At 47.0% G+C, this 24,526-nt stretch overlaps 1 protein-coding gene across 1 annotated transcript; it reads left to right on the forward strand.

Annotated features, from left to right (window-relative positions):
* Window positions 1-508: 508 nt before the first annotated feature.
* Window positions 509-1,468, forward strand: Ffar3 (free fatty acid receptor 3). Its single transcript, XM_021166640.2, has one exon. It carries the CDS (start codon window positions 509-511, stop codon window positions 1,466-1,468), a length of 960 nt encoding a protein of 319 aa, XP_021022299.1.
* The last annotated feature ends 23,058 nt before the right edge of the window (window positions 1,469-24,526 follow it).

Here is a 24,526-nt window from a genome sequence, read left to right on the forward strand (position 1 = left end):
AAAGGCAAAGCAGGATGGAGGAAGGTCCTCTCTGCCACTGACCATCTGCGCAGAGATGCACACATCCTTGGAATTTGTCCTTTCTTTTTGCATATGGACACAGCCCTGATAGCTAGCTCAAAGCATCTTTTGTGCAGTTCTGCAGCGAGTGGAGTGACGTCATAGGCACCATCAAGTCTTTATCATTTCTGCTGGACAGCTAGCTCACTACCCTGGTGCTGCAGGAGCCAGCCGGGTGCTGGGCAGCAGAGTGCCAGTTCTCCAATACTCTGGTGAGTGTGGGGTTGAGGGTTACATACAGAGGTGGCACCTTGGTGATGTCGGGCACTGGGTGTGGGACAGGAAACCAGGGAAGTAGGAAGGACCACCTGCAGGGGAGAGCATATGAAGCTATGGTGGTGGGGTGTAGGCAGTGTTGACAACAATCTTGCCTGATGGGTAAGAGTCTCCCAGAGAGGGAACCCCAACTCTCAACACATTCCTCTCTGTCTCATTAGCATCTGTGACCATGGGGACAAGCGTCTTTCTTGGCAGTCACTGGCTTTTCTTTTCCGTGTACCTGTTGGTGTTCCTCGTGGGACTCCCCCTCAACGTGATGGCCCTGGTGGTCTTCGTGGGCAAGCTGCGCCGACGCCCAGTGGCTGTGGACTTACTTTTGCTAAACTTGACCATTTCGGACCTGCTCCTGCTCCTCTTCCTGCCGTTTCGCATGGTGGAGGCAGCATGTGGCATGAGATGGCTTCTGCCCTTCATCTTCTGTCCCCTTTCTGGGTTCCTTTTCTTTACCACTATTTACCTCACCTCCCTCTTCCTGACGGCGGTGAGCATCGAACGTTTTCTGAGCGTGGCCTATCCACTGTGGTACAAAACCCGGCCCCGGCTGGCCCAGGCCGGTCTGGTCAGTGTAGTCTGTTGGTTCCTGGCATCGGCTCACTGTAGCGTGGTTTACGTCACTGAATACTGGGGAAATGCAACCTATAGCCAGGGGACCAATGGAACCTGCTACCTGGAATTCCGGGAGGACCAGCTGGCCATCCTCCTGCCTGTGCGACTAGAGATGGCTGTGGTCCTTTTCATGGTGCCCCTGTGTATCACCAGTTACTGCTACAGTCGCCTGGTGTGGATTCTGAGCCGGGGAGCCAGCCGGCGCCGGCGCAAGAGGATAATGGGGCTTCTTGCAGCCACACTGCTCATCTTCTTCGTCTGCTTCGGCCCCTATAATATGTCCCATGTGGTGGGCTACATCAGCCGTGAGAGTCCGTCCTGGCGGAGCTACGTGCTCCTCCTCAGCACCCTCAACTCTTGTATCGACCCCCTGGTTTTCTACTTTTCTTCCTCCAAGTTCCAAGCCGACTTTCATCAACTCCTGGGGAGGCTGCTCAGAGCTTGTGTGCCTTGGACTCAGGAAGTCAGCCTGGAAGTGAAGGTAAAGAATGGAGAAGAGCCATCCAAGGAGTGTCCGAGCTAGAGAAAAGAGTGGACCGCAGGAGGGGGTGGAACCATTGGCTCGGTGCTATGGCTGGCGGAGAGCTCTCCAGGGGCAGGAAGGAGTAGGCTCCAGTGTGTCTGCAGGTCATTCCCTAGCTCAGAAGGACTAGAGTGCACTGTGACAGGCTGCAGACATTGCTGTCACTCAGATTGCCCTGGGTGCGCTCACATTCGGGACTCTCCTTGCCGCCCTCCTTCCTATCCTCTCATAAGCCCCGAATTTCACTCTGAAAAGTTGTGGGGATTAGAGACTTCTCTAGAAGGAAGAGCCAAGCGTCTGCCGTGGCCATCCAGCTTCAGAGCCTCCCTGGGTGGAAGAGAAAGGGATTGCCCAGGGCTGGAACTGAGCTGGGAACTTGGGGTGTGGGTGTGTAGGGGTGCGGGGGGTGCAAGCCGCTGACTCCTCCTAGCTCCTCAGAATGGGGGAGGTGGGATTCCAGGGATTGGGGAACAACCTGCCCTTGTGAGCAGTCTCCAGACAGTTCTCACTCTTCTGTAAAGTCACATCTTCTGGGATGCTTATGAACAATAGTAGGCAATTAGAAAAATTATCCAAATAAATTCGGTACCTAGGAAAAAGAAAATAATGTTTCCTTATCTCCTTGGCTTTTCTGGGTAGGGTATATGGTGGATGGAAGGACCACTCACACGCTGAAGGAACGGAATGGAACAAAAGCCCAGGTGCCTGCAGAGGATGGGGCTGGAGGGATAGAACTAGTGACAGTTTTATCTTTAATTTTTTTTTTTTTTTTTTTAGGGCTAGGGATGTAGCTCATTTGGTGACTGAAAATGGACTTCAGTGTAGAAACCTATATAGCTGCTCTGTGGGTGAAAAAAGGAAAGGTGTATTCCGAAGTGCCAAAGCTGTCTCCTGGGGAGCAAGGAGATGGGACAGGGAAAAAGATTCTCAGGGTTAAATGGGACCTGGAGACAGGGACTTGGGGGAGCTTATGCCTCAGCCCAGCTCCCCAGCCAAGAGCGATTCTAACTCAGGGCATGAAGCAGGAGTGTAGATGCTTGCAGATGCCCAACAGGATGATTTACAAGGCTGGGAGAGCAGGGCTTTGAGGCTTCCACTCCCAGGCACCTCCACCCTTTCTGATAAGTGTCAGCTGGAGGGTCTCTCTGCTTAGACCCCACAGTCATCTTTCCAACTCCTGGCTGTTGTTCTTAACTTTCCCAATGCTGCGACCCTTTAACATACTTCCTCGTGTTGTGGTGACCCCCAACCATAAAACTACTTTGTTGTGACTCCATAACTGTAATGTTGCTACTTTATGAATCAAAATGTAAGTATCTGTGTTTTTCCTGTGGTTAGGTGACTCCTGCAAAAATAAGGGGTCTCCACCCACAGGTTGAGAACTGCTGCCTGAGAGTCATTACCAAAATAATTCCAGGCAGAGAATAGAGGTAGACACCTATCAGGATCCTAAATTTAAGGATAGCCTGGGCTACAGATTAAGACCGTCTCCAAATAAAATAAGGGCTAGGAATAGAGCCCCATCATGGATTCCTTGCCTAGCAAGTACAGGAACCTCAATTTGATCCTCAGTATGGCTGAATAAGTAAATTAACTCTTATTTATGTTAGCATTTTTTTTCTAGGCTTTATCCAACAGTTACCTAACAATGATCAGGTACAAGCCTGGCTCCCTATAAAAAGACTATTTGGCCTCCCTCTGTTTCTCTCTCTCTAGACTTTCTCTCTCTCTCTCCCTTCCTCTCTGTCCCCCTCCCTTCTCTCCGTGTGTGTTCCTGGCTGGCTTTTTTTCCCTTCTTTCTTTCTCTCCCTCTCTGTCTTTCTCTGTCCCCTCTCTTTCTCTGCCTTCACTCCCTTCTTAGCCCCCACCTCATGCCCCCAAATAAGCGCCATTTTATATTAGATCTGTTGTATGTCTGGTACTAGGGGGATACCTCAGCATCCAATAAGGCATCATACTGTGTTTCACAAAACACATCAATGGTCCCAAGCCCTGGGTTCACAAACTTGAAGGTTCACGGTCTCGCTGCTGCATGGGCTTTCCAGCCATCGGATTGCTAAATCTCTCCATCTAAACATCAGCAATTTGGTAATCTACCCCACTGGTTGGTGCAAACGGCCCCTGGTCCCAACAGAGGGCTGTTGAGTTCCCAGCCACCCTCTGGTGTCCTTGGGGACGAAGGTATTCACAGTCTCCAAGGCTGACCCTTCTCAATGATCCCCTGACTTAGGGCCTCTTAGACTTTTGGGTGAGATTTCTCTCTTTTCGAGACAGGGCTCCTCCCTTTTTACTCAGAAATCCCAGCACTGGGTGATCTGGTCTCTGGGGCACCAACCCCCAGCCTCTAGTTGTCACATGACAAGCTGACAATGTAGCCTGTGCAACAGGTTCTGTTATTAGTCTATCCTCGGGTCACCTAGGGATAGAAATAATAACTTGTATTCTCACTCGATGGGTATCTCCTCTTTGACATTACCTCCAGACTCCCTACTGGGACGCCTTCTAGACTTAAAGGCTTCCAAATTCACACACTAAATACCCTCTAGATAATGACTCTAAGTGGCCACTTAATTGCACTTTTGAAAGAATTTTTACAGCTCTTGCCAGTGGTCCAGAAAAATGGAAGGTTTTCTATGTACAAGCTTTTTCCTACCTCACTCCAAACCTCTTTATTCCTCCTGATCCCCAACTCAGGTCCTATCCTTGATCCAAGTAGCTTCTTCTCTCATTCTCGCTCCCTGCTCCTGAGACTCTAAAAACACTCTCCAGATCTTGTTTCAGACTTAACTCACTCTGCCTCACCCTGCTGCCATCTGTTTACTCCAGTGGGGAGTCTTAAAGCTCTACTTCCTGGGAAAGTTTTATTTCTGATTTCTTTTCCATTCTGGTTTATACCAGCTCTTAGCCAGCTGTGGCAGGAAAAGGGCTGGGTGGTTACTAGGTCCCTAGGCACACAAGCAGCCCAGCCTCTGCAGTACACTGGCCTAGACCTGCCTAGCTGCTGGGACTGACATGGCATGGCAGTAGAGGCTACTGCGTTGGTAGGGTGAGATCTCCTCACATGCACATAATGCCCTGCTTGCCGGGAGGGGGGGTGGGTGGGAAACGTGTCTATTTGTCTCTTTATATGTCTAACTATTCATCTCATAGCCACACTTCTGTAAATAAATGCCATTCCATTCTAGGATGTAACGTGTGACTCCCACCACCTTTTGTAAGTAGGGGAGGGGAGGAGAGGCATAGCTACAGTTGCAGTGCCATCTTAACCAAGGGTAATCACATGACTGACTTTAGTTTTAGTGCCATCTTAGTTGAAGGCAGTCACATGACTGTCCACCATCTTTATTATGGGCAGTCACTGTTTCACCACCATCTTACTTTAGAACAACCTGACTTTTAAAAACAGATCTCCAAAGACACTTTCCAGTTAAGATTTTCATATAGTTTCTATCCTGCCTCGATAAATAGTAATTTTAATATTACTTTAAAGGTTTACAACATTAAAAAAGCTGAAGATCACTGTCTTAAAGATGTTTAGCCTTATTTTTGCTACTGTTATTAAGTTACAATGTAGCTTCTTGTTTGCTAGATTCAATCTAAAGCAAATAATTAAAAAATTGTCTAACTCAGATATACATACATACTAGATACTGACTCTTTTTTTTTTAAGATTTATTTATTGATTATATGTAAGTACACTGTAGCTGTCTTCAGACACTCCAGAAGAGGGAGTCAGATCTCATTACGGATGGTTGTGAGCCACCATGTGGTTGCTGGGATTTGAACTTGGGACCTTTGGAAGAGCAGTCGGAGCTCTTAACCACTGAGCCATCTCTCCAGCCCCGATACTGACTCTTAATCTTGTCAGAGATCTGCTAAATAGAATGTTACTGTTTAAGCTTACTATGACAGACAAAGACTCCCAAATCCTAACAGTGACCCACAAAGGTCTGCAAGAAGATATGGGCACAGCAATAAAGGACTCTCCCTGGATTGTGGTATGATAACCACTGAGGAAGACTGCCCCATTGCCTTGTCCACTATCAGGACTTGGTCTAAACTGTGGACAAACAGAGAACACCTGGAGAATTAAATGTCTCCTATTGCCTAGGACAAGGTGAGTCATTTCTCCCATGTTTCTCCTTCACAGGAAAAGGCTTCTTATCTTCTGGGCCTGATGGCCAGACTGCCTCTGCCCAGGTTGTGATGGAGACCATAGGCACCTGGGGAAAACTGTTTAGGGAGTGGACTATAGACCAACACTGTCATTTTAACTAATATATAACATCTAGATTATAACTTATTCTTCCCAGACTTCTGATTACGTTGACAGGTAAACTACCTGCAGCTTGACAGCTAGAAACCAGACAACTAGCTCCTTACTTCAAGGTGATCCACCATGTTAGCTCATTAGTCAATCTGTTAACTAGTTAAGACTACCAGATCTCTTATCAAACAGACAGACAGGTTTGCCTTGCTCACAGGCTTGGTGACAAAAGATAGACAAGTTTCACACATAGCCTTTTGTAGATGTAGCCTTCTGCCACTTCCTTATCTTAAAAAACAAAGTTTTTAGTGACTGCTTCCCAGTGATTAACCCTATGTCTCATGGTAAATAATCAACTAAAAGGCTTAAGTTATGAAGATATAAATGAGGGTCTAGGAAGGCGTTTTAAGATCGGTAATCTTAAGATATAAAGGTTGACAGACATACAAACTTGAATGATGATAAATGATTTAAGGTACAGTATGCTTCATATTTCTTCCCTTCCTATGACCCTGTTATCCTGAGACTTCAAAGGTTCAAAATCCTGACATCAACCAATGGAGTTCTGATAAATTAGCCTAATCCTAATAAAACATTCCACTATACAATCCACTTTCATAATCACAAGTTCAAATTTTAAGCTTCCTTTGGTTTACTTCTAACTATAGACTTAAAGTGTTTCGCATGCTCAATCTATATGATCAACTATCATAGTTACAAATTTAAGTTTCCTTTCATTGTCTTTTAACCATAGACTTAGAAACTAAGGTGTTTCGCATGCTTAATCTATATGGCCAACTATAGCACAAGGCCAAATTATTAAAGTTTCCATTGTCTTTTAAATGTAAACTTAAAAAAAATGTTTCTCATTTTGCTAAATTAATATACATTCAGTCTTCCAGACAGATGGAGAAAGCCCCTCTTGCCCCTTCTGCTCCATGAAAGGTTTTGGTCTCCCCTCAGCTCACCTTAAAGATTGTTCATGTTGTTAACAAATTTATCTCTTTTGTAAACTTCTAAGCTCATGGGAACACACAGATCTACCTCTCATAGAACAAATAGACTCCATCTAGGTAAGTACACCTGCCAATCAATAGCCTAAGTTCCTACCTGTTGCCTATTCCAGAGGGTAGAATTCCTCCTCTGTTCTCTGGTTTTGGGACTCCTCTCACCCCAACCACCAAGACCTAAGGGTTTCAAATGTATACCTAAGAAAGCATTTTTTTTCCTCCCAAACCTACTTAACTTTATTTTCTGCCTCTAATATATATGTACATTTTAACAACTTGCCAAGTCCAGGCATTTACTCAAAAAACGACATCCAGGATAGCTCTAGAGAAGCCGCCCACAGGTGCTCCAGTCTGCTCTCACTTTTTCTACTGGGCCTGCACCTTCCTACTAACAGATGGTTCCACAGACCCTGGACACCCAGGAATCAACCAACTCTCCTAAGACTAGACCAACATGCCCATCCCAATTTTCTTAGGTTCCCAGAGACAAAACAGTCACACCAAAGACAATAGGAAGGAGCTAAAGATCATGATGACCCTATTCCCGCTTGACCATCACCTCTCTCTACTTTCTCATTTTTAAATTAAACCGAAATGGAGGAATGTTAATATTTCTTCTAGGCACAGCCCAACAGTTACCTAGCAACAGCCAGGTAGGAGCCTGGCTTGCTATAAAAGCTCTCTCTCTCTCTCTCTCTCTCTCTCTCTCTCTCTCTCTCTCTCTCTCTCTCTCTCTCCCTCCCTCCCTCCCTCTGCCTCTGTCCCCCTCTTCTCTCCCCTTCTTTCTCTCTCTCTCTTCTCTGTCCTTCTCTGTCCCCTCTCTTTCTCCGCCTCTGCTCCCTTCTCAGCCCCCTTTCTCATGCTCTCAAATAAACTTCATTTTATAATAGACCCATCGAATGACTGGTACCCCAGAGGATGATGCCTCAGCATGGGCCCACTGCACCGGCCTCCACATTACAAAACATATCAGCTTACTCTCTGAAAGTTTAACCAGAGCACCACCGTCCCCACCCACTGCCCTGCAGGGGACCCTCCTCCCTGTGGCCTCTCTTTCCTGCTCTGTTTGCTCTTGAGCTCCAAGGAGGACTCCACCTTCCTTGTTTCAACTATCCTTCTTTTATGGGATATTCCTTGACAGGAAGCAGATCAGTGATTGTCATGGGCTTGGAAGAGCAAAAATGGAGATACAGACAGGGAGGATGCCCCTGGGACATTATAGAGCCATGGAGAAATGCTATAACTCTATAGAGCTGGAATGTCAAGTCCTGAGTCAAAGCCATTAAGTTTAGAGTGAATGAATATTCTTGCCTCAGTAAGGTTGAGTGTGTGTATGGGGTGTGGTGTGTGTGTGTGTGTGTGTGTGTGTGTGCGTGTGTATGAAGGGAGTATGTGGGTGAGGCAGTATTGTGTGCACTTGTTTATGTGTGCCCATACATATGCTCATGAATGTCAGAAGTTGACATCTGGTATCTTCCTGCCTGAAAATCTGAATTTGTTCCCAGAACACACACGGGAGGAAGAACTAACTAAGTTGTCCTTTGATTTCCACACACACAGAGACTCCCCACCTCACCCAAATAAACAAGTAGATAAATATCTCAAAACTAAAGTTAAAATCTTCTGTCTTGTTTGACTTTTGAATTGTGGTCTTGTGTATCCTGCAGGCTGGCTTCAATCTCAGCCTGTAGCAGAGAATGACCTTGAACGCCTGACTCATTCCCTCCCTTCACCTTCTGAGGGCTGGGGGCACAGGCTCCAGCAGACCACACCCAGGAACAAAACTTCCTACAGTGCATCGTGCTCATACCCAACCCTGCGCATCTTGCAGATTTGGAGCATCGTTTTATTGTAATGGACAGTCTATCATTTGCTCATTTTGGAGGAGCGTGTGTGGTGTGTATGTGGAGGCCCATGCTGGTGGAAATGAGCTCTCTCCCTGAGCATGTGGGTCCCTGGGGATTGAACCCAAGGGACCAAGCCCCTCAGCAAGCACCTTCACCTGCTGACAGGCATCCCACAGGCCCCTTATTCTGAACCAGAATCTTGCTATATAGCCTGGACCAATGCCAGACTCATCAAGGTCTCTCCCACCATCCTAACGCCTAAGCCCCCAACCCCCTGCCTCCCAGGGGCTGGAGTTGTAAGCTTGAGGAATCAAACAGGTAGTTGTGTCTTTATTGCCTCAAAAAGCCACATGGAGGGACTGACCTTGACAATGGAGCTTATGTGAGCCTGTGGTGGACTCTGTGGTGTCCACAGGCCCCTGGAATCCACTAACTCGGTTTCTCAGAACGTGTCCCCATTGTTAAGTGGGGCAAGGAACATGCTGACTTTTCAGAAGTGTTCCTGTGTCTGTTCTCAGGTCAAAGTCTCTGCTCACCCTGTGGAGCTTCTCTGAGGACTGTATCTCTACTCACGGAGATGGCTATAGAAGACACACACCTGTGTGTGTGTGTGTGTGTGTGTGTGTGTGTGTGTGTGTGTGTTTTGAGACAGAATCTCACTGTGTGGCCCAGGCAAGTCTCAAATTCACAATAATTACTTCAGTTCCATAAGTGATGGGGTTATAAGTACATACCAGATTTTCTTTCCTTTCTTTTTCTTCTCTCTCTCTCTCTCTCTCTCTCTCTCTCTCTCTCTCTCTCTCTCTCTCTCTCTCTCTCTCTCTTTCTCTCTCTCTCTCTCTCTCTCTCTCTCTTTTGTAAAAACCTTTATGTGTAAGGTTTTGCCTGCATGTATGTTTGTGCACTCACTTGCATGCCAGGTGCCCGGGGAGGCCATAGGATCTCCTGGAACTGGAGTTGCAGACAGTTGTAAGTCACCATACAGTTGCTTAATCCCTGAGCCATCTCTCTAGTCTCCAGCTTTAGTTTCTTAAGGATATGCTAATTGTACAAAGGAATTGGTCCCCCTGTGACACATTCAAACCTATACACAGAGTGCTTTCTGTCTTATCTCTCCCCTTTTAAGATCTCCAGATAAGAGAGAAAACACACAGCATTTGTATTTCCTGCAAATGATAAGCACACAGTCTCCACAAAGCTTGCTGTCTGGCAGTTTGACCCCTGAGTGACCCTCTGTGGAGAGGCAGTGTTGTCTTCCTTGCCCAACCTCAAAAGTCCCTTCTCTTTGATGTGATCTCGCCTTGCATTGTGACTGGGATTTACTTCTGTGTACTCATTTGTGTGTTGTGACTCTTCTCACTGAATGAGGAAGCTTACAGCAGCCAATCCCTGAGGTGCTTTCTTTACCACCATGGCCATCCCTTGGTACCAGGACCATTGCTAGTTTTACTGTTTCGAGACACAGCCTCACAATGTAGTGCACAGGTGTACAGGTACATGTTTGCATGTCTCTCTCTCTCTCTCTCTCTCTCTTTCTCTGTGTGTGTGTGTGTGTGTGTGTGTACACATAGAGATCAGAGGACAATCTAAGATCCTTTTAACCTCTGAGCCATCTCTTTGAATGAAAAAATGAAGAGATAAAAAAGGAAGAACATGCCTGCTCCTAGGGGTGGTGGAGGAGAAAGTTTATTGTGGCTATGAGGGAGAGCGTAGCAAGAGGCAGGGGCATCTGAGAGAGTCCAGAGTGGACATGACCCTTTGCCAGGTGAGAAAAGGAGGTAAGAGAGTGGAGCCAAGAGACCAGGAGGGTAAAAGGTAGACCAAAAAGGGCAGATAACCAAAATGGCTGGATTATACCAGAAAAGGGAAGGGTAGCCCAGTCCCTGGGCTGGAGAAGTTTAGGTGGGGCCAGGGTACATTAGCCACACCCTATAAGAGGTAGGGACAGAAGGGGGATGCTGGGAGAACCTGGCGGCCAGGTCAGCTTTTATATGCTAACCAGACACCTCAGCCACTTGTCCCAAGTTTGAGACCCCCCATATTCTCCGACTAGAAATGCTGCATGAATTTAAAATATTGATCTTTCTGTGGCAGAATCAGCCCCTCCCTTTCCACATGGTTTGAGAAGCCCCTGCAACTCTGCTGACAAGAGAAAATCTTGTATAGTAAGCAGCTTTTAAACTCAATACTTAAAAGTTAGTAACTGCCAGTGCTAGGACTCTCTAGAGAACCAGGAGCATTCACACATGCTTGCTGGTATGTGTGCAAAGGTTATCAGGGGCAAACCGGAAAGAGCTGGAGTTGCAGGTGACAGCGCAATGCCTTCTGCTGGTGAAGTCCTCGTTGGAGGAGGCCAGCCTTTTGTCTTCTTTAGGCCTTTAACTGACTGGATGAGACACACTGCAACATACCACCTCTTAAGTGTAAATCTTATTCTAAAATAGCCTCATGGAAACGCCAGGGATACAGCCAGGCATGATAGCCCAGACAAGCGGACCCATAAATCCATTACTCTTCATTATTCTAATTCTAATCTCCCAGAGAAAGACAGAGGTGGGGAGCTGGGTTATAGCAGGGTGGTAGAGAGCTACTGCCTTTCACGGAGGCCTGGGTCTGATTTGCAGCAAATATTAGCCCCAGAGGAAGCATTTGCATAATGTATGGGAGTCATTTGCAATTCCTCCTGTAATTGCCTTTCCTTATTTGACTTGCAAGGGTTTGGTGAAGATCATCTGTGTGGGAAGACTGGGATCTTTCAGTGTGCTGATGATCCCCTGCCTAGGCTTTTCCTGAAACACTGGAAGCCCGGTGTTCCCTGGGCCTTTCTTCTTTCCATACAGCTCATACTATTGGAGTTTGTTGTTCTTCCCTGAGTTGCTTTTGGCTTTTGGGAAACCAAACCAGGAGCCACATTGTCCTACTTTGTTACTAAGTTTCCACACCTTACAAGAATGAGTTTCTGTTTCCTCAGCCTGGTGAATACTGCAAACCACGTTTCTCAACCTATGCTGAACTTGTGACCCCAGGATGTATGTCTACCCCTTACCTTGCTTAACCTGGCATATTTGACTACCCTTTTATCTTACGAGAATATGTCTTCCTAGATACATTGTTGCCTCTCTTTCACATCATGCATTTCCTACCCTTACCCACCCCACAGGGAGCCTTGAGCCCTGGGTCCCCCACTCTTCTGTCCAATTATCTCAACAGATGGTTTCAACCATCCCTAACCCTTAACCATAAAAGAGACCTCAAAAGCCAGTCGGGGCTGCCCTCTGAAATTTCTACTTGGGGAGAGGCAGCCGGCCAGTCAGTTCTCAATACAGCTTGTTTTAACCAGACAGTCATGGAAATAGTTTTTTCCCCCCTCAGGTCTACCAGTTCGCACTCTCTCTTGCTCTTACTCTCAACACGACATAATCTCATTATGTAGTATAGGCTGGCCTTGAAATCAGAGATCTGAGAACCTCTGCCTCCCCAGTAATGAGATCAAAGGCATGCAGCACCATACCTGGGATGTTTGTTTGTTTGTTTGTTTGTTTTAGACATGGTCTCTAATAAATTAGTCTCTGCAGGTGAAATGAGCCAACTCAGGTCAGATTAGAGTATATAAAGACAGACTTATGGGAATGGGGGAAGTTGCTCTCAAGTGGGTTCATTGATCCTAAGGAACAAGGCCAGGGAAGTCACCTTGGTGAGGAAGGCACAGGGGAGGGGAAGAGAAAGAAAGAGTGAGTCTGCGCATATAGGGAGAGAGAAAAAACTGGGAGAAACCAAAATGTTTAGATTATATAGGAAAGAGCCTCTGAGGGAGGGGATGCTTGGCCCCTGGGCTGGACAGGTCAGAGTAGAGGGCAGTGTGTGCCAGCCATACCCTGTAGCCAAAGATTGCCTTGAATCTGATCCTCCTGTCGCTACATCTTAAATGCTGGGATGACAGGTGTGAACTCATGCTTGGCTATTATTATTATTATTATTATTATTATTATTGTTAGTCGTCAGAGTTTTAAACAGGTTTTTGTTTGTTTGTTTGTTTGGTTGGTTGGTTGGTTGGTTGGTTTTGGTTTTTCAAGACAGGGTTTCTCTGTGTAGCCCTGGCTGTCACTCTGTAGACTAGACTGGCCTCAAACTCAGAAATCTGCCTGCCTCTGCCTCCCAAGTGCTGGGATTAAAGCCATGCGCCACCACTGCCAGGCTCAGATTTTTGTTTTTTGTTTTTTTTTTTTTAAGATTTATTTTTAATTATGGGAAAGGGGGGTTGTGTGCATAGGTACAGTTCTCACAGAGACTAGAGGCGTCAGGTCCAGTGACATCTTAGGGCTGTCTTCTTAAGCAGGTGGCTGTGCCTGTGAGTGAGCCAGCCTTCCTTCACTGTCCTGATTTGCCTCAGTGAGTGATGGACTGTGATCTACAAGCTGAAACAAACTTGTCCTCCCCTAATAAGATGCTTCAGGTCAGAGTGTTTACCATAGCAACAGAAACACTGGCCAAGTTAGACTAGACAGTGAGGCAGAGAGAGAGAAAGAAAGTTGCTTGAAAACACAGGTGTCAGGGAGGTTAGCTGAAATAGGGGTTACATCACTGAGCATGACAACACCTCCTTCCCAGTCAACAGAGAGGAAGAATCCCCCAGTGACTCAGTGGTTGAGGGTTTGCTTAGCATGCATAAGATCTTGAGTCAAATTTCTTTCCCCACAAAACAAACAAGCTGAAACTCCATGGTATAAAAGATTTATTGGGAAGAAGGGAGGAGGTTTTTCAAGAGCAATTTCTCTAGAAGAATTGAGTTCTGCTGTAATTTGCCTCTTGGGCATGCAGTATCTCCATCAGTATCTTGTGAAGCTACTGGCTGGCAGGACCAGAGCTACCACTCACATCAGAGCCCTAACAGCAGGCCTCAGGGCATCTGAGCCAGGCCTCACCATTGCTTTTGCAGAGTGTTGCCTGACTGAGACACACTAGAAAACCCAAGTTTTAAATCCATAGTCCATTCCCAAACCAAGAAAAACCTTAGAACTATTACTATATTGCAAGCAACGCAGCCCCCCCCCCATTTCCCGCTAAGACTATGACATGACCATGTAATAACTATGTGGTTTGGTAACCCCCTTTTAGCAGTATCACTTTTTTTTCCCTACAAGCTGAGCGTTACAAAAAAGGGAAGTGGGGACTGGAGAGATGGTTCAGTGATTAAGAACTCTTGTTGCTGTTGCTGAGAACCCAGGTTCAGTTCCCAGCAACCACGTGGTGGCTCACAGCCTTCTGTAACTCCAGTTCCAGGGAACTTGACACCATTTTCTGGCTACCATGAGCACTACATGCACATGGGACAACATACATGTAGGCAAAATACCCATAAACATAAAAAAAATGAAAATAAAATAAAGGTTGGAAAATGGCAATGGCCTAGGCTGAGTTAGCCTCTGAAAGACACTTCTGGGGTCACAGGCCACCTCCTTGGCTGGCACACTCAGAGCCTACCTTGGCTTCATAATCCCTATACTCCTCTTTTGTTTTTATTTTGATTACATGCTTTCCCCCTTAGCAAGTACATCCATGTGTGTGTGTGTGTGTGTGTGTGTGTATGTGTGTGTGTATATGTGTGTGTGGTGGTGTGCATGTGTGCGTATGTACATATATGTGTGCTTGTGTGCACATGTGTGTATGTGTGTATGTGCGTGCATGTATATACTTTGTAGTGTGTGTGTGTGTGTGTGTGTGTGTGTGATAGTGCATAGGCAGAGGTCAACTTTGGAAATCAGTTTTCTCCTTCCACCCTGTGAGTTCCAGGGATCAAACTCCATTTTGCAGCCTTGGCAGCTGTAAACGAAGCCACAGTAAAGAACCCCCTCCCCCCACCCACCCAAATGGCCACTCCTTTTTCTGCCTTCTGTGTAGTCTAAGCTGCCAGCAGAGAATTAAAACAGCACACTCTTTCCCCACTCCATCATCTTGCTGACCCTGATGCTGTGTTTATAAGAAGGATCTCCTGTCATTAAGGATGACCTTGAACTCCTGATCTGCCTGCTCTACCTCCCAAATGCTGCTGTGACAACGTCCTCCTGCCCCTCTCCTACCAACTCTTCAGAGCTGATCTTTAAGTCGCCCACCTTCTACTTTAATCCTTTCCCTGTTGCCTCCTCATTGCTATCATAAAATACCTGACAAGAAGCAACTTCAGGGAGGGTTTCTTGTGGTGCACAGTTTAAAGAGGTACAGTCCACTGTGGTAGGAAAGACATGAGGCAGGAGGGAGGGAAGGGTACAGGAGAGGGGGCCAGCAGGTCCTGTTGCATCCACAGCCGGGGAGCAGGGGAAGTGAACAGGAACAGGCTAGGCTGTTATATATCAAGACTCACTTCCCAATGACCCTCTTCCCCCAGCAAGGCTCCAACTCCTCAAGGGTCCACATCCATCCCAGATAACAAACACACAAGTCTGCAGAGGACATTCCACATTCAAAGCACAGCAGTTCTGAGGTATCCAAAGGTTTCTAGATGGTCACTCCACTCTTCCAACTTTCTATACAGTCTAGTGCCTGCATCTCATGTTTAGGGAACCATCAGGGCATGGACCTGAGCAGGAAACAGAGCCCATCTCCCATCAGAGATCTAAGGATGCTGGACCTTTTTCTCCAAAGTCCCTGGTTTTATCGAACTGGAGAGAGTCAAAGTCTGCATCCGTAGCTCATGGCACAAGAAAGATAAAGCAAGAATTACTTGACATGTGGCTCTGCAGCTTCAGGTCCAAATGCAGGTAGGTGTATATGGAGGTCTTAACTGGACTGTGTTGGTGAGAAGACTTTTCATCTCGCCCTGGCTGCTCGGCTTCCTTTATTCCTTGGAAAATCTCCAAGCCACTCAATGTCTTATCATTAAGGCCCTAAATGAGCCAAACTTGGCTTCAGTTGCTTCAATTAAGAGTCAGCACTGTAGGCCTGCCCTGCTAAGAAGATCTGCACTCCCAGAGTTATCCACCTATTAGCAGTTGGAACAAGACAGAATTTAAACAACACAGAGATGCTGCTACAATGTATCATGTGCCGGCAGGGCTCACAAGCTAAGTGACCCATAGAAGCAGCTGCCGTGAGGCTGGTGGCTAAGCCCTCCTTCTTCCGTATGTATATCGGTCCTGTTTATTCAGCGGACAACCATTGGTTTAGGGGAGCGTGGCTGAACAGTGTGTGGTGTGTGGCTAGCTGGCCATGGCAGAGTTAAGCCCGAAAATTGCAAGGAGAAAGACCAAGTCCGTGATTGTCTAGTTCAACCAAGCCTTATTTTAGAGGTGCACCCGGGACAGGCCAGTCTCACCACAAGTCAGGATTTTAGAAAGAGTCCCTGATGTGAGGGGAAACAAGGTTTTTATAGCTCAGGGGTAGGAGGCTTTCCAAATGGGGAATTTGGGAGATAAGATAGGCGGCTTACAGGAACAGAACATAAGCATATCAAGTTAGTCATCTTTATGGGACCATGGGGGCTGTGCCCAGGTGTGCCCCTGAGAAATTATGCATGCAAAGGGGGGTTATTGAGGGAAGGGAGAGGAGTGAGAACCTGGAAAATAGGTTGAGGCAGAGGAGTGGACATGTAGACAGGCAGACAGACGGGAGCAGGGCCATGAGGGCAGAGTAGAGAGGGGAAGGCAGAGAAGGACAGACAGGGAGAAAGAGACCTGCTGGGTGAAAAGAGAGAGAAAACTAGAGTTCTCTTTTATACACAACCCACACTGCTGCAAATGGCAGCTGAGGCAGGTGATGATGGTAAGCCATTGCCAGGTCCCCAAAGGCAGGCCAGCAGAATGGCCTCCAGAGTGCTAACAGGACCTCCTGAAACATAGGCATGATTGCCATTCCAAGAGCAGGCAGTACAGAACCATTTGCCCTTAAGGTTATAGGTTGGGCAGAGAAACAGAGGTTGAATCATTTCAAGGCTGGGGTTTGGGAAGATGGGGATGGAAGATGGGGGGTTGGGGTGGGGTGGGGGTATCCCTGACACTAGAGGAATTGGAACTTTTGTAGGTGTCTCATGATAGGAAAAAGTTGGATGAAGTCTGCTGCTGGCTGGACGGAAAGCTTGCTTGCCTCCCATGAAAGGATGTCACAGCTCGAACAGCTTGTCAGAGAACTTTGTAGGGGAGGCGGAGCCAGATAGTGATGGATCACTGATGGACGGGATCACACTCTGAACCAAGTGCTTAGTGATGCAGACCTTTGGCCATTTATTTAAACTTAAATCTTATGCAGGACCCCCAAGAAAATGGACTCGGGCATCACTAGACCTCTATATTCCTCTTCCCAGTGTAACCACACGGAACAAATAGCCTTTCACTGCTTTTGGCTATTGCTTGTCGCTTTGATGGAGCAGTGAGGGTGAGAGACACTTTCTAATTGGTTGGGGCTGCCAGGTTCTAGGCTTTTACCCTATGTGAACCAATAGCATTAGCTGTGCTGGTTGCTGTTGAGGTTTGGTCTGTTGCTATGTATTGTAATACTAAATGCAAGTGCCCAAGACCTGGTTGTCCCAGAGATGAGAGTCTGCACATAGATCCAAGTGACACTATGTGACCTTGCCCTCAAGTTATTTCTGATTGGTGAATAAAGATGCCAACAGCCAATGTCTGGATAGAAGAGACATAGGCGGGTTTTAGGGTTCCCAAACCACAAGAGGATCGATCTTATTTTGAGGAGCGTGGGCTGGGAGGTAGAACCAGACTTCACTTCTACAGAAATAAAAAAAAAAAAAAGAGAGAGAGATTTAAAAAATTTTATGTATATGAATGTGTGCCTACATGTATATATGTGTACCAGATGCACGGATGGCGCCCTTGGAGGCCAGAAGAAGACATCAGATCCCCTGGTACTGGAGTTACAAGTGGTTGTGAGCTACCCGGTGGATTCTGGGAACTGAACTTGTAGAAGAGCAGCCTGTGTCCTTTGCATCTGAGCCATCCCTCCAGCCTTTCCCTTGGGATGGTTATCTTTTTCCTATGTTTCTGCAGTGTTGGGGGGATGTACTCAGAGCCCCTTCCTAATAGACAAGTGTGCCACATCAGAGATCTATGTCTCCAGCTCAAAGCTTTCTTCGTAGTAGCAACGAATCTGCAGAGACACTCAGTGTCCCTTCCCAAGCTTTCCACTGCTGCTGAAAGCAGTTAGTGAGTGTCCCCTCCCACAATCCTCTTCCACGCACCAAACTGAGTCCACCTCTGCTTCCCCTCACTCCCTGCTCACCATTCTGCATCCCGACATGGCTTAGGGTCCACAGGATCCAGGTTCTGCTGACTGCCTGGACTTCATTCTCCTATCTCTGCCCCATTCAGGCTCCTCATGGACACTCTGGCCTCCCTGGCTGCTTTGGACAAACCACGGATCACTCAGGACTTGCTTTCCCTATGTTGCAGATGTCCCCAGACAGCTTCTAGCTCCTACCTCACATCCTCTAAGATCGTCTGAATGTGAAGTGTCCCTCCCGGGCTCATGTGTTTGAGTACTTGGTCCTCAGTGAGAAGAGCTGTGTTAGGGATTGTAGAACATTCAGGGTGGGGATCGTGGCTTGTAAAGACATGCAACTAGGTTGGCCTCTAAGAATGGTAACCCTTACTCTCTTCTAGGCCCTTCGCTGCTTCCTGCTGTGATACAAGCAAGTCATAATCTCCTGCAGTCATAAACTGAACCCTCAGTTACCATGTCTTCCTTAGCATAAGGGATTGTCTTAGGGTTTTTATTGCTGTGAAGAGACACTCTGGCCATCATTAACTCTTATAAAGGAAAACGTTTAAGTGGGGCTGGCTTACAGGTAAGAGGTTTAGTCCACTGATATCATTGTGGGAAGCATGACAGTGTGCAGGCAGACATGATGTCTGGCAGGCAGAGGTAGCTGGGAGTTCTACATCTGGCTCCACAGGCAACAGGAAGAGAACTGTCACACTGGGTGTGGCTTGAGCATCTGAGACCTCAAAGTCCACCCACAATGACACACTGTAGAGAGAATTTTTTATAAGCATCACCAGTCAAGAAAAAAGCTGATGGCCTGCAGGGCGTGGTGGTGCACGTCTTTAATCCCAGCACTCGGGAGGCAGAGGCAGGTGGATTTCTGAGTTCGAGGCCAGCCTGGTCTACAGAGTGAGTTCCAGGACATCCAGGGCTACACAGAGAAACCCTGTCTCGAAAAACCAAAAACTGGGCTGGTGAGATGGCTCAGTGGGTAAGAGCACCTGACTGCTCTTCCAAAGGTCCAGAGTTCAAATCCCAGCAACCACATGGTGGCTCACAACCATCTGCAGCGGAATCTGGTGCCCTCTTCTGGAGTGTCTGAAGACAGCTACAGTGTACTTACATATAATAAATATTTAAATATTACATATAATAAATCTTTTAAAAAAACCAAAAAAAAAAAAAAAAGAAAGAAAGAAAGAAAAAAAAAAAGCTGATGGCCAATGAACTGAGGCAGGAAATAGGAGGTGGGACACTGGCAGGAAGAGAGGATTCTGGGAAATAGTGAGAGAGTAAAAGGAGATGTCATAGTGTTCATGGAAGCAGATACTTTACTGATGGACAGACTGTTTGTCATCTTTTAGTGTCACAAAATTGCGAAAGAACAAACCAAACATATACTAACAGACATAGGCTGTTTGTAATCTTTTGATGTCACAAAATTGCAAAAGAACAAACCAAACATACCCTGATGGACATATTTGTTTGAGCACATGGGAAAGTCCTCCATGAAATAACTGGCAGGTGTCAATCTATTGGGTCAAATGGGTGCATACCCTACCCTCCTTTTACTTTGTTGTTGTTTTTGTTGAGATAAGCTCTTGCTAGTGTATCCCAAGCTGGCCTGGCACTTGCTGTGTAGCCCAGATTCTCAAACTCATAGTAATTCTCCTGTCTCAGGGTCCTACGTGTAGGTGTACACCACCATGTCTAACTGGAAAATTCCACTTAAAGCTATTAAATTGTGTCCTTCACAGGAGGCGGTTTCAAGTTGCCTTTTAAAACGGATGTTCTGCAGCTGTGTGGGGAAAGGTCCAGGGGGGAAGCCATAAAACAAAGGTCCACCTAGGAAGTCCCTAAGCAGCACAGGTAAGAGCTAGTGATGACAACCTAGTGACTTCAGATGTGCCGCCTAGCAGTCAGACACCGGAAGTCAGACACTGAAGCCCTGTGTGGACTGCGATCCGAGAGAGCTGCGGGCTCTGATTGGCTGGTAAGAGGGAGCTGTGGACTCTGATTGGCTGCTGCAGCCCATCAAGACTCATCAAGACCAGAAAAGAAGATACGACATGGAGTGGACATAGAGGACGGACAGCCCTTCAAGGGATCACACTTCTAGTTTGCTTTTCTGCAGCCTCCTTCAGTTCTAGAGGGTGGGCAGCCAGTTCAGGTCCCTGGCTCAGCCATAGTGGCCCCTTCTTGCTTCTCAGTACAGGAAAGCCTGTACCTGCTGCAGGATCAGTCTAGCTAGTTTAGACCTAGATGCTCTCCTCAACATATCCTGCGACTTGAGCACCCCTTTCCCAGCTTACCCCAGATAGCTCTTATTGCCACCCAGTCTGTCTGTCTGTCCCCTTGCTCAAGGTCTATCTTGTTCACTCATGTCTCCAGCACTCAAAATGGCCTCCCTTGCGGAAGAAAGGCGGAGCGTATCTGATGAGCGGTCAATGGTAGGGAAATACTGTGGGTGCGCTTTTTGCTCTTCTTTATTAGGTTCTTATATCTACCACCCTTCCAACCCTTATCCCACCTTGTGATGGCTATTCCTGGTTGTCAGCTTGACTATATCTGGGTTGAACTACAATCCAGAAATGGAGGGCACACCTGGGATTCAGATCTTGAGCCATAGTGGCTATGAAAAGCTTAGGCCCAGGCAAGGTAGTACATGCCTTTAATTCTAGGAGACAGAGGCAAGCAGATCTCTAATTTCAAGGCCAGTCTGGGACAGAGCAAGTTCCAAATCCAGGCGTGATGGCAAACACCTAGTCTCGTGGGACTGAGCAACTACTAGATTCTTGGACTTCCCATGCACAGCTGCCTGTTGTTGGGTTAGTTGACTACAGACTGTAAATCATTCAAATAAATTCATATATATATATATATATATATATATATATATATATATATATATGCACACATTCCATAAGTTCTGTGACTCTAGAGAACCCTAATACAATCCTTATTCCTTCCAAACCCCAACAGTAGGTAGGATAGACAGAAGGTTAGACAGGAAGGGGGCACAGACCTCTTTAGACGGCTTCCTACTGCTTACGGATGTCAGGCTCCTGGGGAAAAGCCCAGTCTTCATCATCAGAACATCTCCAACTTCTTCTCATCTCTTTGCTCAAACCACTTGACAAACCACAGCAGCAGGAACCAGCAGCAGCCTCCTCTGAGGGTGCACCCTAGGCCCCTCGTGGAGTTCTCCAATTTACACCCTCTCAAAAGTTCCCAGAAGTCCAAACGTAAATGTTCTGCTGCTGGGCAAAAATCACACCTCTCCTAGTTCATGGCATAAATCACAGTCACCTGCTGTGAAGCAGCCCCATAGCCCACACCTGGGATTAAAGCAAAAACATATTCACATAATATAGCTGGTTTTCATAATATAACTGGCGTTGTTTGTTTGTTTGTTTTATTTTTTAGGGAACCAAAATTCTCACTTCACACCGCAGCTAATTCTAATGCTCCAGTGAGCGTGGCCACACTACCTAAGTTGTCACCAAGCGGAGAGGTAAGATGCTGCATTCCTGTGATACAGCCGTGAAGGCCTAAAACCAGCCTCCCCATTCCACACAGAGCCTTCAGTGCAGTTCTGGGTTAGTGATGTCACTTAACACTGCAACCAACCAAATAACCACCAGAGACACCCAGAGGGAGGACACCCCTCAAAGGTCCACAATCTCACTAAATAGCAACAGCAGCTGGGGTCCAAGTTCGGAGGCTGCCGCAGACCCTTTTGGTCCCCTGTCTGCGTGGAACGGGTCTCTAGTGCAGGTGGACAAGGAGTCGGCAGGAATTGACAGACAGACTTGACACAAGGGAGTGTGGATCTGAATGTAATTTGTCAAATCGAGCATCAAACTTTTTATACAGAAGAAAATAGGGAAGTTAGGTGACACACCGGCCAGGTACAAAGAGGTTACTGGATTCTTACACAAAACAGAGGAATGCAAACAGGGAAGAACGGGCAGGAACCAACTGGGGTAAAACTCAAAGTTAACAACTGGGATCAAAAACAGCTCCACCCAAGGACCACTTAATCTTAGAAGCCAGGGTCAAGGGCTTCTTCGTGCCCTTGCCATAGTTCCTACTCTAGTCTATAGTATAGTTCACCTTCCCCCTAGGCCGCTGTAAATTCTTGTATAAGGGTGTAACACAGCTATCTATAGTTCTAAGTATCTACTCTGGTTCCTCTTTAGGTCATAAACTTCCTTCTTCCTAGATAATGGTAAATTTCTGTGTAGGACAGTGACTTAGCTATCCATGCCCAAGGTCGGATCAAGGACTGCCTAGAATCTAACTTAGCTATATGTCAAAATATCAATCCTTAGGAGCACTTGTAATAAAGCAATATTAAGGGAAAGCACACAGATCTGTTTACCAACTAAAGCAAGGACATTGGAGCATTCTTTATACAGGATGCCACGGTTCCAGGAGACTAAGGTTCTGTGAACTTTTCGCCTCGGGACAGCGCCCAGGTTTTCGGGGCCTGATGCACTTGTCACTACTGGAGTGGATGTAGCAGGAGGCTGCATTATCGGAGTAGGGGAGTGATGGGGTTGGGGGTGGGTAGGGGGTGTGGGGTGGGGTGGTGGGGTTGCATTTCACCTATATCAGTGACCCTGGATCCTCAGCACCAAGCCTTGTACCTATCTGTGACTTGGATTTTTGTAACGAAATGGGAATAAAGGACAAAGCGAAAAGTGCAGGCCCTGGGCTACTTTTGCTTGTTCGTCTGTGGGAAAGCATTCATGCATGGATTAGCCCAGAGTTCACTGTCAATGGAGAGACATCTGGATGCCTGGTGCAGGCACAGGTGCTAGATAGAGTTTTGGTTTTCCCTAAGGATGAAACTCCTTCCAGAGGAGCCTACCTTACCCCACCTCAATACTGACAGGAAGTGTTGACCAGTCCCAAGGATAAACAGGCACCTGCTGAATATTCCATTGGTCAATCTGTAAGATAGTCTCATGCCATTTCCCCAGGCTGACATTGAACTCCTGGGCTTACACCAACCTCCTGCCTCAGCTTTCTGAGTATCTGGGAGTTGTACATTGCCACAGTCTGCCCCATCTTATATATGGGACTTGAGCATCTGTGAAGTTTGATGTCTTCAGGGATTCTTGGAACCAGGCCTTCCGGAACACCAAGGAACAAGTGCATTCACTGTGGCATACACATCATACACATATTTGTGTTCACGCACAGTCATATGATTATATGTGCATGTATATGTACACACATGTACAGACAAATCCATGCTCAATCTGGCCTCATGGCAACCCTACTATATAAGTGGATTGTCACCCCCATTCCACAGGGGAGGAACTGAGGCTGGAGAACATGAGCTAGCCTGCCCAAGGTTATGAAGCCACCCAGGTTCCAGCCTCCAAGCTGGATAAGTCAGTCTTAGGAATCAGCTTTAGGTTGGGCAACTTGACAGAGCCACCTGAGAGCTGCTCTGACTCCTAAACCTGCATGTGGTCTGCATGAGAGTGGCCCCCACAGGCTTATAGATTTGAATGCTTTGTCCCTGTTTGGTGGAACTGTTTGGGAGGGTTGGGTGGGTGTAGCCTCTTTGGAGACTCGTGTCGTGGGTGTGGGCATAGAATCTTGCTAAATTGTCCAGGCTGGTCTCAAACTTAGATCTTGCCACCTCACCCTTCCTAGCAGATGGGATTAGATAGATACAGACCCCAGATCCCACTACCTTCTGTCCTTAGTCAGGGCTGGGAAACACACCAGGGATAAATATATAAATATTTCTGGGCTGGTGAGATGGCTCGGTTGGTAAAAGTGCTTGATGCCAAGACTACCAACCTGAATTAGACCCCTGAGACCCAAAAGTGGAGAGTGAGAGAGAACTGAGAAGACTCAGTTCAGTGTGTGTGTGTGTGTGTGTGTGTGTGTGTGTGTAAGTATTTTTGGGTCTAAGAGATGGCTCAACAGGTAAAGGTGCTTGAATCCAAGCCAGACAACCTAGCTTTGATCCCCTAGGACTGACCCAGAGATATAATAAAACAGGGCTGACTCTGGAAAGTTGACCTCTGACCTCCACAGTACACAGGTACCTTCCCTCCATGCTCTCAAATACGAATAAATAAAATCCCTTAATACTATGTAGGCTGGTGTTGTGGTTCTGTGGCTGAGCACTTTTGAAGTACTCAGGAAGCCCCGAGTTCAAGTGCCAGCAATGCAAAATTAAAGACAACCCCATGGAGAAGTCAGTTTGTAGAATGGCTTCCAGCAGCTGCAGGGAAGATATGTACACTGGATAGGGAGGGGTGGAACCCGTCATAGAGGCAAGAGGTTTCTCGGTTTTAACAGTCCAGGGGCTTGTAAAAAAAAAAAAAAAAAAAAAAAAGAAGGCCTCGAGGCTGACCTGGAAATCAGTAAGAACCCCGCCCCGCCCCGCCCCGCCCCACACCTCAGTTTGGATTTTTCCTTCTCCACCTGTACCTCCCAATCCTTCCTGGTTTTCCAGGCTTACCAGCTGGACAGGAGCAGACCAGAACACAGGAACAGCAGCCAAGGTTGCCAAGGTGGTAACTGGTAGAAAGGCACCAGCACAAGTTGGAAGGTCACGGGACCTGCTGAGACTTGACCTCTGTCGCAGAGTTGAGAATCTGGGCCTGTGGTCTCCCTGCATAGGCAACAGTGGGTAGAGAAGGAGGCAGAACTCAGTGGTAGGGGTGGGGTGGGGTGAGGTAGGGGTGGGGGTGTG

The sequence above is a fragment of the Mus caroli genome, unplaced genomic scaffold, assembly GCF_978045245.1.
Source record: "Mus caroli unplaced genomic scaffold, Mus_caroli_1 scaffold_8, whole genome shotgun sequence".
Lineage (NCBI taxonomy): Eukaryota > Metazoa > Chordata > Mammalia > Rodentia > Muridae > Mus > Mus caroli.

What these genes read in the sequence shown, in the direction of transcription:
- Ffar3 (XM_021166640.2), top strand. Translation starts at nt 509, where the DNA reads ATGGGGACAAGCGTCTTTCTTGGCAGTCACTGGCTTTTCTTTTCCGTG.